Source organism: Micromys minutus (genome assembly GCF_963924665.1).
Source record: "Micromys minutus genome assembly, chromosome: 28".
Lineage (NCBI taxonomy): Eukaryota > Metazoa > Chordata > Mammalia > Rodentia > Muridae > Micromys > Micromys minutus.
This window is the reverse complement of record NC_137963.1, coordinates 37,598,247-37,612,750: the sequence shown is the minus strand read 5'-3', so window position 1 is coordinate 37,612,750 and position 14,504 is coordinate 37,598,247. Positions and strand designations below refer to the sequence as shown.

The following is a 14,504-nucleotide window of genomic DNA, read 5'->3' as shown; positions in this document are numbered from 1 at the left end:
CTTTTTCTATCACTCGAGTTTAGTTCCACGGAAAATTATAACTTTTAAAAAAATTATTTATTTTATGCATATGAGTACACTCTCACTGTCTTCAGACACACCAGAATCGGATCCCATTACAGATGGTTGTGAGTCACCATGTGGTTTCTGGGAATTGAACTCAGGACCTCTGGAAGAGCAGTCAGTGCTCTAACCACTGAGCAACCTCTCCAGCCCAGAACTTTTTAGTCCTAAGAGAAACTAGCCTCCAGTGAAGCCCCTGCCAGCTGTCAGCCGCGGAAGGGTCTAGTGCTTATCTGTGACTCACTGGAGTCTAAACGCATCCTGTACATAGATGAGTGTCACTCCTGCCAAGGACACAGTTTAATTCAGCACAGGAGGCAGAATTTCAGTAAAAAGACGCTCTGTTTTCCTTCAGAACTTGTTCTGTGTTGAGGGCAGACCCAGTTTTACAATGATGGACAAGTATATTAAAATGTCCTAAACAAAATCAGAAACAGAAATGCTACAATTGGGCCTCCTGCCTCACCTAGCCTGGACCTCTGCTTTTCCCAGAAACAGGAGTAACTTAAAATCAGATGCTTGCTTTCCGGTTGCTGTGACAGAACACTAAACAGCCCGAGGAAAGAAAGGGCCAATCCCATGGAGGGGATCCAGGGTGGGAGCCCTAACCTGCAACCCCAAATGGAAAATGGGGGTGCTGCTAACGGGCTTGTTTCCAGCCTCACAGGAAACCCCCTTCTATAGGCCCGCTAGGCACCGCCCATTCCTCCTTGAGCAATTAGCAATCAGAAAATATCCCCGTTCTTAAAGGCACAGGCAGGTAGATCTGTGAGTTCCAAGCAAACATGTCTATACAGCGAGTTCCAGGCCCACTTAAAAAAAAAAAAAAAAAAAAAAAACCGTCCCTATAGAGACGCTCGTAGGCCATTATTTGATGGCAGCAATTCCTCAGTGGGACCAAAGAAATGAAAAAGTGCAAACATCCAGACCGTTCATGCCAGGAAGCATGATTACAGGGGAGTCACTACAGCAGAAATGACTGTCAAACTGAATCAGTGTGGGGTGAGGCCGCACACTAGCGTAGAGGAAAGCACCTGAGAAGTGCTTTGCTGTAGAGGTTAGAGCCCTTGTCCTTGTTGAGCCTTCGGGACTGCTGAGCCAGTACACTAAATGTACTATAAAGACTGGTGGGCTAATCTAATGAGCACGGCAGGCACACACACACGCGTGCACACAAACACACACACACACACACACACACATACACACACATACACACACATACACACACACACCACACACACACACGCACGTGCACACGCACATGTACACACACACACACACACACACACACGCACACACACGCACACACACACAGTTTCTAATGGTAAGAGACTACCCAACCACAAAACACTAAGTTCTACTCCAACATCCCCAAAGTTTAACCTTACTCATAGTCACAACTAAAAAGAGCAACCAAAGCTTTGTGTTCAGCCACTTTTAATAATGAAAAGAGGAAATATATGCAGACCCGCCTCCTCACCAATTTGGCAAGCAACATCAAGCTTATACAAAGAGCATTAGAAACTAAAAAAATCTTGAAATCTAGAGAGAACATATTCAAGTTTTTATATACATTTATTTGTATATGAGAAAAAATACATTTGACATAGGGAACCCAAGTATGAATGCCTTACTGCCCTCAGGCCGGCCCAGCCGAGAGTGCACACACTGCTCTTACCACCCTCCAACCAGGGTTCGCTCTCTGTTAACCGCTTCCATGAGGCCAGCGCTCTAACCCTTCCAGGTTTATCTACACTGTAGCTGAGCTTAGGAATCCCAGGGCCCCACTGTAACTATTGTGTACAGCTCTGCTTTACTGCACAGGGTCACAATATGTAGCAAATGATTAGATGACCAACCACTAGATAAACTATGTTGACAGGCACAAACATCTGTCTCTAACCACAAAGGAAGCGAAACACCAATGTGCCATAACGCAAAGGCTGTGCTGACTCTGCTGAAGTCCTGAGGGCTCACAGCACTGGTGTGCGTTAAATATACTCGTAGGTTTCTGGTGGCATCAGATAGGACACAGGACACTCCGTATCCTGCACTCATGAGCCACCCGTGCCACACATGTAACACAGAGGCCCCTTTAAAGCTTTTCAGAGAGTTCTTTAGTCTTTTTGCTTTAAAAAGTATCACCACGCTAGTTAAGCTTCTATCAATTACATTCTGACATAAAAGTTCAAAGTGGGCTACAAATTCCAATTTTTTTTTTTGGTCAAACTTAAATTTATTAGAGATAAAGCCATCTCTGTAATGTACTGCAATCTAGTCTTCAAGAGCTCTAAGGGTGGCAAAGTGCTTAGAAGTCAGAAAGCATTAGGAAGTTTGATTTTGCTTTAAAATGCCACATAATTGAGACAGCAAGGCAAAGCGTTGTACAAGCCTGTGTACTTCATGGGGGCGCTTTACAACTAAAACTTAAACCGCCTGCATGGAGTGTAAGGAAAACAAGGCCTCCCTCTCTCTGAAGACCAATGCTCAGGCCAAGTCAGTCCCTGGTTAACTCACCTCCCCTGCGCTGCATCCGGACAGGCCCGTGGTGCGCAATACCGCACTGGGACACGCACGGGACACGGCGGTCAGGAACCTGGGCGCTATCTCACTGGTGAGCGCTCTCACCTTCAGATTGTCACTGAAGACACAGCACTGATTAGATGGATCCGGCCAAATCCTTGTCCGCCGAGTCCTCACATTTGCCCCTTAATGGCCACACCACACTGCACAAACTCATCCATCAGCGTCGCTCCAAAGCCACCCCAGTACTTACTAGGCTCCCAACCTTTACAGTGGGGCAATGTTAGTTTTATTTAACCAACTTTAGTGTAGCCAGAGGTAAAGAGCTGTTCTGAATTACCTTCCCCAGAAACTTCTCTCAAACTCCCAGCTGAGGGTCTGATTTCAGTTTGTAGGTACACACACACACTCACACACACGCACGTATGCAATTACCCAGAGATGAAAACCTTTAGTAAGAAACCTATCTTTAAGGACTGGGGATGCTTTCAATCCCAGCACTCAGACAGCAGAGCCACGTGAGTTCAACACCAGCCTGGGCTACATGCTGAGAACCCGTCTCAAAATAAAATCAAGTGAAACCAAAACTGGGGAGGCTGGAGTGCAGCTCGGTGGGTCGGCATTTGCCTGGGACGTGCGAGGCCCTGGGTTCAATCCCTAGCACCGTTTAAAAAAACCAAGTTGACTTTCTTATGTCAAATCCTGGAAAACAAGCTTCCCTGTGTAACTGTGAGTCTTGTTACATTTACCCAGAAAATAACTATGTGACTCCCTGGCTGGGCTCCTGCCTGAGCTCCAGTGGTAACGCGCGGCTCCCAGAGTGTCAGAACCCTGACATCTTCCTTTTCAGAGGAAAGGGAGGAGGGCAACTGGAAAGGAAGCTCCTCACTCACTCTGCAGCACTGAGAAACAGAGAAGACCTGGGATTGGATTAAGACTCCCGAAATAAAACTTTATGGAAGTGTTTATTTTTTTAAACTCTAGTACCAGAGAACAGGATGGACATGACAGTTTCTCCTCACAGGGACAGTGTCCCCACTGGTCGGCTGTGTCCCCACCAGCAGCACAGAGAAGTCGAGCAAAGCAGTAGAGGTGAACAGCAGACCATGGTGAAGAACAGTATTAAGGAGGACACCCCACCTTTTGGCAATGAATTCAGTAAAAACGGCACAAAGACATGTGGAAAGGCCTAAAGTCATGTTCAGAATTAAACAAAGTGTTCAAAGAGAAACAGCAAATGGAAGCCTTCACTGGCTGCTCGGGTCTATCAAACGGACCAGAAATGGCTGGATCTCGGCTCTCTCACAGCGCTGGTTCCAGAGCTAACCCCAGCAATTCATCCTGGAGCGACAGCCACGGCGCCGAGCGCCATCTCTGCTCCTCCGTGCAGAGCTTGGCGTTAATGACGATGACCCTCCTAAGAGCAGAGACTAAATGAACGAGGGCAGAGCGAGCCTGAGAAGCCCTGGGCCGGGAGCACGCGCTATGGCTGCTGACGCCAGTTTCCGCACTGACGGTGTAGCAACCCTTCCGGGAGGAAAAGAAACCCACCCGGGTGACAGCTGCCCTGACAGGTCATCAGGTCCAGGCTGGTTCCCAGGCAACAGCCTAAAGCTCTGGGTACCGAGCGACCACAGCAGCCGCTCCGTAAGCCAAACTGCATCTCTCTTAGGTCTGGTTAGTTGAGAATAACACCCCATGTAGTGACCTCATCACACGATCTTTAACAAAAACTCGTAAGTTGCATTGATTATTCCCCAGGAGATGAGAGAGCGGTGGTAATTCAGATGTGCACCTCTGAAAAGATTGATCAGTTTCCTGTCCCGTTCTATCCAGATTGTCTTGAAAACCATGGGGAGGGACTGGAACGGCCCGCCAATCTGAGACTGGATTCGAGCTTTTACAACATTAACTGGGAAGCTTAGGAACCCCAGCATGGCTCCGAGCACACCTCCACAGATGAAGTCGTTGACCAGATGTGCGCTATGTGTGGTGGCAGTAGGCAGATGCTCCTTAATGGGCCCTCGAAGGCCAAAAAAAAGGATATTGCTGAACCCATTTCGGAAAAGGATGGGCACCAGGCCTCGGTAATACTCTGCAACCCCGTGACGTCTGAGCGCCCGGAAGGCTTGGTAAGTGTTTGTGAACTTGTCATGGTGCTTGTGGTCCTGAAGCAGAGTCTGAACCCTTTCAAATGGAGTGAGAATGGCTTCCGTTGTCCCGGCGAGCACCGCCGCCACACTTCCGGTGGCGAACTCGGGAGCGCTGCTCACATGCTTTCGGAGCAGGCGCGACAGGTCCTCATACAGACCAAACATCAGCGCCAGTGTGGTCGTCTTCTGCATCAGTGGGGGGAGGATTCCTCGGTACAAGTTGCGGAACCCATCCTTCCTCAGCTGCAGGATCGCATCCCGGGTTTTGATGCCGTACAGCTGCTGCCGGAAGAGGATCTTCTGGACGGGGTACGTGATCGCCACGTTGTTGAAAGCAGCGCAGCACCCACACAGGTAATGCTTTATCTCCCCCACGTCCCCGAGGTGAGGTGACAAATCCTGGTTTGCCGAGGTCAGCATTGGAGGCCTCTTGTCATGCGCTCCTGAGTCCATCATGGTGCTTCCGACCTTCCCTCTGTGGGGAAGACGGTTTAACCTGTAGATATGAATGATCCAGACGTTACCCAGAGTGCAGCTCATGAACTCTACCCCAGTCCCCACTCCAACTTCCACACTTTCTACTTTCCCTTTAAAACTGGATTAGTAATACTCTATTTTTAAACAAAAATACTTTCACTGGTTGTCCGTATTAATGCGGCTCAGTGTGCTGTTTCTGCATTCAGGTGAGGGGTTTGTTTTCTGTGGCCTTTTGTTGTTGCTATTCTTGTTTTATGACAGTATATATCTCTATCTCCCAGGCTAGCCTTTAACTCAGTCTTGAGTTCTAGAATGACAGCCCCACTCTGGTGTCTGCCTTTAGGTCACTGGCTGTGTAGCACTATTCCAGAGGCAGACGAGAGGATCCCTGGGTTTCCCCTTTCTGCGGTCACTTTCACCCAAACGACCCTAATAACAAACTGAAGAGACAGACAGAGGACTCCACCTGTGTGTTAGCCAGACAGGAAGGAGTTTGGAAAGTTACAAAACACATGGCAGGTAAAGAATATGCAAGTTATTTTTCATAAAAACGCGATGTTAACGTGCCATGGGCTCATCAGTGCTTTGTTAACAGTAATTACTATTTCAAGGAGGTTCTAGTCCCTAAAACCTGAATCCATGTAACTGAAAGCTTTCTGAGGTTCACAATAATTCTTAAAGGAATTTTAAAGTACTGAAACAAGGGACGCCAAGATCACTGACCCACAGTTTCTAATCACTGGCTAGTCTACAGAACCGCCATCATCCTACTGAACGAAACCAGACTCACAGTTCCCCCAGGAGCTCAGAAGCCCAGCGCTGGAGAGGCGGAGGCGGAGGCGGAGGACGGTGAAAGCTAAGTCAGCCTGCAATCTACACAGCCCAGTTCCAGGCCAGCTAGGGCTTCAAGTGAGACCACAGTGGGGACAGGACAAAGTCCTCCCAAGAGATACAACAGCAAAAAGTATGCCATGCATTCAACTTGTAATCACATTCATTCAGTGCCTGCCAACTTGGCCTTTTGCTAAGCATTAGATCCTCAAAGACAATAAAGCCAGGGACAGGTCAGAGACTGTCAGTGAGCAAGCTAGGCAGTGTGTCAGCGTCTGTGATACCGAGTGCCTGCCTGTGTGCAGCTGTGGCTGTGGGATGAGGACGAAGGTCATGAGTGAGGTTAAGGTGCACACGATGCTCTTTTGTCAGATATTTAAATTCCTCCAACTATAAAGTTATTCTTCTTGTTTTATATGTAAAAAAGAAAAGGAGCCCCAGTGGCGCTCACTGTTCAAACACAGCTAGTAACTGGCAGGGCCAGCCCACCGTAATGGGGACCCTCATGTCACCTGCTACTGCACCTGGCGATGGCTCTGGAAAGCGAAGGTGGCGATCTGAAGGTACATGCACAGCTTTGCTCTCCCCAAGAGGAAGCAAGGTCTTAGTTTTATGTGTTTTCGAAAGAAGTAAGAGTCTCCAAAACAAAAGACAGGGCCAACGAGATGGCTCAGCAGTAAAGGTGTCTGCCACCAAGCCTGATGACCACCTTGAGTTTGATCCCTGGGACCCACATGTGGAAGAGAGAACCAACTCCTACAAGTTGTCCTCTGACTGCAACACATCATGAGACATCTCCACACAAGGTAAGTAAAAATGTAATTTTCAAAAAAAGGTTAAAATTGAAAAGAAAACTAGCAATAGAAACAGTAAACTAGCTGGCTCCAGGCAGCCCTGGGGCAGCAGCCCTTAGCACTCGGAAGCAGACACCTACAGTTGGGGCCAGACTCCACCTCAGGACAATACTTACATCCCAAAGACCACCCCAGAAACCACCTTTTATTGGGGGGACAAAATGATAATCTGAATATATTTTAGATTTTAAGGTGTTACTGTTTTTTTGGCGACAAGGTTTCTCTGTGTAGCCCTGGCTGTCCTGTAATTTGCTCTGTAGACCAGGCTGGCCCAGAACTCAGATGTCTACAGCCCTCTGCAGTCCACTTCTGGGATTAAAGACACGCCCCACCGCCCAGCTTGACTTTTAGCTATTTAATTTTTTTATTTTTGGTTTTTTGAGACAGTTTCTCTGTGGCCTTGGCTGTCCTGGAACTCACTCTGAACTCACAGAGATCCTCCTGCCTCTGCCTCCCAAGTGCCGGGATTAAATGTGTGCACAACTACTATCCAGTGACCTTTTTGTAAAGTGACTTTGTTTGTTTTGCTTTGTTTTCCAAGACAGGGTTGCTCTGTGTAGCCCTGGCTGTCCTGGAACTTGCTCTGTAGACCAGGCTGGCCCCAAACTCACAGAGATCCACCTGCCTGTGCCTCCATAGTGTAGTGCTGGGACTAAAAGGACGCTTCGACGTGCTCCGTCTTGCTGTTTACCTATGTGCACGTTTGTGCAGTGGAGGCTAGGAGAGGGTAAGAGGGAGTCACAGGGGCAGGAACTGCTGAAAGGGCAACAAGCCCTCTTAACCAGGGGACTCATTCTTCGATAGGAAGAGGCAACATTTAACAACTCAGCAGCAAAAGAGTAAATAACCCAATATAGAAATGAGCAAAGGACTTGAATAAACACGTCAAAATAAAGACTGTAAACAAAATGGTCAACAGGCACAAGAAAGATGGTCAACTTTACAAATCACAAGAGAAATACAAATCGAAATTATCACTCCCTACTGAATATCAAAAACAAAAATAAACACCTACACACACAGACAACAAATAAACCAGGGGCCAGGGTGATGTCTTAGCAGGTAAAACCATTTGTCTGCAAACCTGAAGACCTTGACTTGATGCCTAGAGCCCACAGAAGGAGCAGGCAGGCAGAGACTGTAGAACTAGGGCAGCGGCTCTGAACCTCCCTAAGGCTGCTACCCTTTAATACGGTTCTTCATGCTGACCCCAACCACAGAATTGTTGCTGCTGCTTCCTAACGGTGATTACGTTATGAATTGTATTGTAAATATCTGATATGCAGGACATGTGATATTCTACCCCAGGGTATGGAGAACCACAGACTGAGAACTGTTGCTATACAAGGTCACGTGGCCTGGAGTGGCCGTGCTGAAACACTAAAGAGCACATGAGTGCCTTAGAAAGATGGAGGCTTCCCAGAATTGGTCCTCTGACCTCCATGACACAGCACCACATATGCATGCATACACAAAGATACAACGATTCCAAAAAGACAACAAAGACCTAAACAAGGAAACACAAGCAGCAGCAGGACTGACGCGGTCCACAACAGTGCGCACTGTCGGGTCATGAGTCTCCCAGCTGTGGGTAGGCAGACAAAGCACCACCCAAGAGGTGGAAAGTTATCAAGCTAAACCACACTGCAGGGGTTCAACGGGAAATAAAACGGGTCAGACAAACTATCTAGGTCTTCAGTTTGAAGAAAAACAAAGGCCTGTTTAATTCTTCAAGATTTTGCTACACCACCACACTATGCTGCTAAAAACTGCTAACAGTCAGGACAAAACATGTTGAAGAGAGGGAAGAAGGCAGAGCGAGATCCAGAGGAGAATCAGACTGCAGACCTGTAACAGAGCACAGCACACACAACTGTCGTTGTCCTAAAACAGCACACGGAAGCCTTTAGTCCCCTGCCACAGCGCACACTTTAAGCTCCTCTCCTGCACCTACAACTGGAACTTAATTTGAACTGTGGTCAAACGTTCTCAGGTGACTGTGAAATGGTCAGAGGTACTGGAGTCAGAGCCAAGGCAGCACACACGAGCCTGAGGACCTACTAGTCGCTTCAGCTAAACCCAGCTGTCACACACGGGCCTGTGAGCTCCCCAGCTCTGTCACACACGGGCCTGTGAGCTCCCCAGCTGTCACACACAGGCCTGTGAGCTCCCCAGCTGTCACACACGGGCCTGTGAGCTCCAGCTAAACCTCAGCTCTGTCACACACGGGCCTGTGAGCTCTAGCACGTCATAGTGCCTTGCTTACGAGATAGGGAAGTGACATGTCTCAGAGGCCGGCTCAGTTCTCTGAGTGAATAGAGCCCTTGTGAGTGGAGTAGAGAAGAGAAGGCGCTGAACAACATTCAATAGTTACTGTTCTCTCCAAGTACTTGTTTGACGTTTAGATGTCCCTCCGGTTGTTTCCTAATAAATCCACCATGGGTAAAAACATCATGTGAGAAATGCACGTATTTATTTTTGGTACCCAGGCCTCCGTGCACGTTAATCACACTCATTGATTACCTGCATCACACCTAGTACACACGGAGCACTGGTTGCTTACCTTTGACTGTGGCTAACGGAGCTTTGGCTCACTGCCACGTCACTTTAGAAGAGCACGGTGCCCCCTACGTCACTAGCCAGTGGAAATTACTGCAGGTGCAGCTCCTACCAAATACATGTTCCTTCCACACCACGAGAAAGTCCAAACAGAGCTGATGATGTCACTCACCGTGCAGAGATAGGCACAGCACTGTGAGCAAAGCCATCTAAGTCAAAGCCCATCCCGCCAGTCTTAGGCACAGGGTGAGCATCACTCAAGTAACATTGCCAGGATCTGTTGTGGTTTGTGGTGTGCAACAAGGCAGGGCTCAGCCACTGAGCCACCCTCCCTACCTCCGTTCAGCAGCACTCTACGGTCCACTTCCCGCCATTATTCCCGAGACCCCAGACTTTCACATCGAGCTCCGTGTCTGTCCCACTGGCTTGGGAAGAGCCAGTCTGTGTGTCTCTTTCCTTATGCTGTGGGACAACCTCAATGCTGCCAACATTGTCTGGTTCTTTATTTTCATTTATTTTGGTTCTCTGAGACAGGGTTTCTCTGTGTAGCCCAGGCTGGCCTGAACTACAGAAATCTGCCTGAGCGCTGGGATCAAAGGCATGCGCCACCACAGCTGGGCTTCTGTTCCTTTAGATGTTACCTGAGGCATCCGCTGAGCCTGGCACGGAGGATGACAGCGTTCTCATTTTCCCAATGTCTTCCGTGTCAGCCTTCTCTCTCCTGAAGTCGATTTTGATCATTGCATTTCCTTTAAAAATACAAACAAAAAAACCCACCAAAATCTCGTTTAATTTCTTTATTCTTATAAAGTGTGTTTTTAAAAGATATATTTGTGGGAGCTGGAGAGATGGCTCAGAGATAAGAGCACTGACTGCTCTTCCAGAGGTCCTGAGTTCAAATCCCAGCAACTACATGGGGGCTCACAACCATCTGTATTGGGATCCAATGCCCTCTGGAGTGTCTGAAGATACCCACAGTATGCTCATATACATTAAATAAATACAATTTCAAAAAAGAAAAACGTGTTTGTGTATTTGCAGCCATTGTTGAATGTCCCTCTAGGCCCAACAGCACACTAGTTCTTCAGTGACTGCCCACACTCTCACTTCCCACAGTCCTCAGTTCCAACAGCATCTAATGTGGCACGCCTCTGTAGAATGCCTGAGATGACACTATTTCCTTTTTTATTTGTTGGACAGTGTGTCTGTACGGGGATGCGCCTGCAGAGCTACGTCAGGACCTCTGGCTCTCAACCCCGGCCCTTCCTCACTGTCCTGAGGCTGGTAAGAACGGTGAATGGTGCTCTATAGGCACGTGAACTCTGAGCTCACTAATGATTAACTGTTTAGTCTTCAACAGCCATGCTTTTCACTGCTCCACTGACAGGCACGAGGCAGAAACTTATGTTAGTGTGAAACCAGGCCTCGCTTTAGCTTGGCTCAAACTGACTGTAAACTCCTAAGTCTCCTGCCTCAGCCTCTAATGCTATAATTATAGGTACTATCAGGCCTGCCTAAAAACCGGATTATTTTTTTATTTTGGATTTTTTTGTTTTATTTTGAGACAGGGTTTGTCTGTGTAGTCCTGGCTGTCCTGGAACTCTGTGTAGACCAGGCTGACCTCAAACAGAGATGTAGCTGCCTAAATGTTGGGATTAGAGGCGTGCACAGCACACCTAGCTCAACACTAGTACTATACTCAAAGACTGACTAAAGTTCACCAACTTAGATTCAAATTTAAAATCAAAAGCACGGTGCAGAAATGGCTGATATATAAAATGTCTTTTTCTTTTATACTGTCATAGTTAAAATCAATAAAAATCCCTGGGTGTGATTGCCCAGGTCTTTAACTCAGCACTCAGAGGCAGGAGGATCTCTGTGAGTTTAAGAACAGCCTGGTCATCAGTTCGAGGGCAGCCAGGGCTACATAGAGACCTGTCCCATCTCCCTCCCTCACCCTCCCCAAAGCTCACAGATGGACAAAAAAAAAAAACATTTAATGTACACAACCACACACCAGTGTAACAATTCACAAATTCGAAGACTATTTCAGCTTTACACCCTGAACACTTATTTATAGTCTCACTATCTAGCTACGGCTGGCCTAGAGTTCAGTATGTAGCAGAGGATGGTCCAGTTAACAATGTTCCAACGTTCTAAAGTGACCATCCAGCAGCTGGTTACAGCCACGGTCCTGAACACACTCAAATCTTTAGTGTACTTTAACAACCACTTTTGCTCAGCGCTGGGACGTTTTGTGTTCAATCCTCAACGCAACAAAACAAAGGCCACACTTGCTTTCCACTCCAACTGAGCTAATTCTTCTGTTACTTTACAAAATTTTATAAGTTAAAGTTGTTCCATTCAACCTTTTTGGCTGTAATAATGGGCCCTGTTGGTAAGCAAACAGGAGATAGCCCAGGTAGTCAGTTATATACAGACATCTCCACAAATGACCACAGCAATATTTCTGACCATTTACATTATTAGATATTAAAAGTCCTATACAGAAAAAAAAACTTTTTTTTTTTTGAGACAGGGTTTCTCTGTGTAGCCTTGGCTGTCCTGGAACTCACTCTATAGACCAGGTTGGCCTTGAATTCAAAGAAAGATACACCTGCCTCTGACCCCTAGATTGCTGGGCTTTTAAATGTGTGAACCATCATGCCTAGCAAAACAAAAAGTAATTTTCTGCAAACCTCCCAGATTTCAGACTTAAAAGCATTCCTACCAGCTGCACCCCACCCACCAGGGTGGTGTGACTAGCTTCTCTCTCTCTCTCTCTCTCTCTCTCTCTCTCTCTCTCTCTCTCTCTCTCTCTCTTTGGTTAAGTGCCTAGCCTTTAACAGCTGAGCCATCTCTGCAGCCTGTGACAAGTTTCTTAATGCAGCAACAAGAAGGAAAAGACAGCGTGCAATGTTGTGATAAGAGTTTAGAATGTGGGAGCAGGCATGATGGCTCACCAAGTAAGGAGCTCATTCCAGTCAGCTCAATCTGACTCACAAGGTGGAGGAAAATTCTGGAAAGTTGTCCTCTGACCTCTGCACATTAGAGCTCCCACAACCAATATATATATATAATTTTAAAACATGGCATGTTTGATTACTAAACTCTGATGAACCGGTTTCTATTTAAATTTCTCCGAATGACAATCCCTTGCAACTTACTATAAAATGTATTTACCATGACCACACTATTTTGCTATAAGCCACCAAGCATATCACAAGGGAGCAAAATCCACTCTGATCCAACAAGGGTCAAACTTCAGTGATGTAAGAAAACAGTATAAATTCTAAATACTCAATGTAACTTTTGGCCCACAGGGATATGCAAAAGCCAGATATGACCTTAGTACAAAGGTCTTTGTCCAAAAACAGGGCAAAGGGTAACTGTAATTCTCAAAAGATGTGAGTTCCCACTAGTCAGCAGGTCTGAGTCAGCATTCAAAACCAGGGTTAGGCAGGGTTCAAGTGCTAGTTACAGCATGATTTTACCACTGCAAATACAAAGCAACATCTGTCACCAAATCCACTGTGTTAGCTTCCTTCTGACAAAGGTCAATTCTTGTCAGAAGTGTCATGTCGCTATAAGAAACGCTAAGGGTGACCGGTTTGTTTCTCATGTGCCCTGGATCGGAGTCTTCAAATCCTTCAAAGCAAAGGCGCCGGGGGTCCATTTTGATATGATCACTCCACATACAGTTAGTTCATTCTGCTGTTCAACAGACCACAGGTAAAACCAACCAGACAAAACAGGACGTGGGCACTAGGACCAGCTGGGCAGCCCATAGGGTTAGGGTTAGGGTTAAGGTTAAGCTGAACGTCGTAAACACGGCTAGGGTGCTGACACCGGCTACCTAAGCTAGAGTCAACAAACCGCACAGAATGGAACAATTGACGCCCGCCCACCCGCCCAGCTTAGACTGTTTCCTGCGCGATGAAACATGGTGTCTCAGAACGAGCATTCTCCGGGCTTCCATTTGCCCTCTCCCTGAGGACCCGAGAGGCGCTGGGCGGAATCGCCAGCAGCACGGGGTACCCCGGGCCCCCGCGATCCCTCCGGGCCTGCGGCTCCCGGGCTGTGGGCGCCTCCCTGCCCGACTCGCCGCAGCACCACAGGCCCCTCGGCCGGAGCCGGGCCGCAGCCTCCGGGTCCCGGACGCGATGCGAGCGGAGGACCTAGAGCTCGCCAGGCAGCGGCCTGCTTCGAGCCTCCCTTCTCTCTGGCCAGAAACTAAGACGTTCGAGCCCCGCTCCCCACCCACCCAGGACTCACCCACGGCCCCGGGCGCCCGCCCGCAGGACGGCCGGCGAGCGAGCCCGCGCCCGCGCAAGCGCAGACAGGTTGGACTCTGGCAGGGGCGGGGCGGGGCGGGGCGGCGTCGGACCACGTGACCAGGGCACCGCCTCGCTCTGGGTCCGGGTATCGCTGTGGCTGCCCTGTACAGTGTACAGCGTCGGGCCTGGTAGTGACTCTCGTCACACGTCACACCCTTTGCCAGGCTGTGGGGGTGCCGCTAGCTCTCCCCCGCCGTAAGCTGACGTTATACGGTGGCCTCGTTGCGCCACAAATCAGCAAGCGCGTCCTCCAGCGTGTAGTCTGTGGAGATTCAAGGCTATCGCGCGTGAAGGCGCGAACTTTCTGATTAGGTGTTTTCAAAGCTTGGTGGAGAGCTCTTGGTCACTTCACGGGACTCCTGTGTGTCCATGAGGTCATCATACAGCTAGCCTCTTTTTCCTTAGATGCTCACATAGTTTGGGAGGAGGGGTGTCTTGGAAGGAGCACCTATGCTGTGAGTTAGGAGAGCCAGGTCAGAACTGTAGCCGTGGTATGCCTTGAGTGACTTTTGGCAAGTTATTCCTCTCTTCCGTGCGTGGGTTCCTCGGTGTTGTGACATTTGAACAATGGTTCTGATTGCAGAACCTCAGGCGACAAATGTCAGTGAGCAGAAGGGACAAGGTCAGCCTTCCTGGGCAGGCTCTTCAGCAGACTCCCGGCTGTGCGAAGTGTATGCCACTGAGGGCTGGGATTCTTCTCTAGG

The 14,504-nt window shown here is 48.3% G+C and overlaps 1 protein-coding gene across 1 annotated transcript; it reads right to left on the bottom strand.

Annotated features, from left to right (window-relative positions):
• Positions 1 to 3,535: 3,535 nt before the first annotated feature.
• On the bottom strand, positions 3,536 to 13,858 carry SLC25A51 (solute carrier family 25 member 51). The gene is made up of 3 exons (XM_080940373.1): positions 13,739 to 13,858; positions 10,105 to 10,212; positions 3,536 to 5,238 (listed from the first exon to the last, which is right to left on the bottom strand). Exon 3 carries the CDS (start codon positions 5,196 to 5,198, stop codon positions 4,302 to 4,304), a length of 897 nt encoding a protein of 298 aa, XP_080796499.1. The 5' UTR covers positions 5,199 to 5,238; positions 10,105 to 10,212; positions 13,739 to 13,858; the 3' UTR covers positions 3,536 to 4,301.
• Between the last annotated feature and the right edge of the window lie 646 nt (positions 13,859 to 14,504).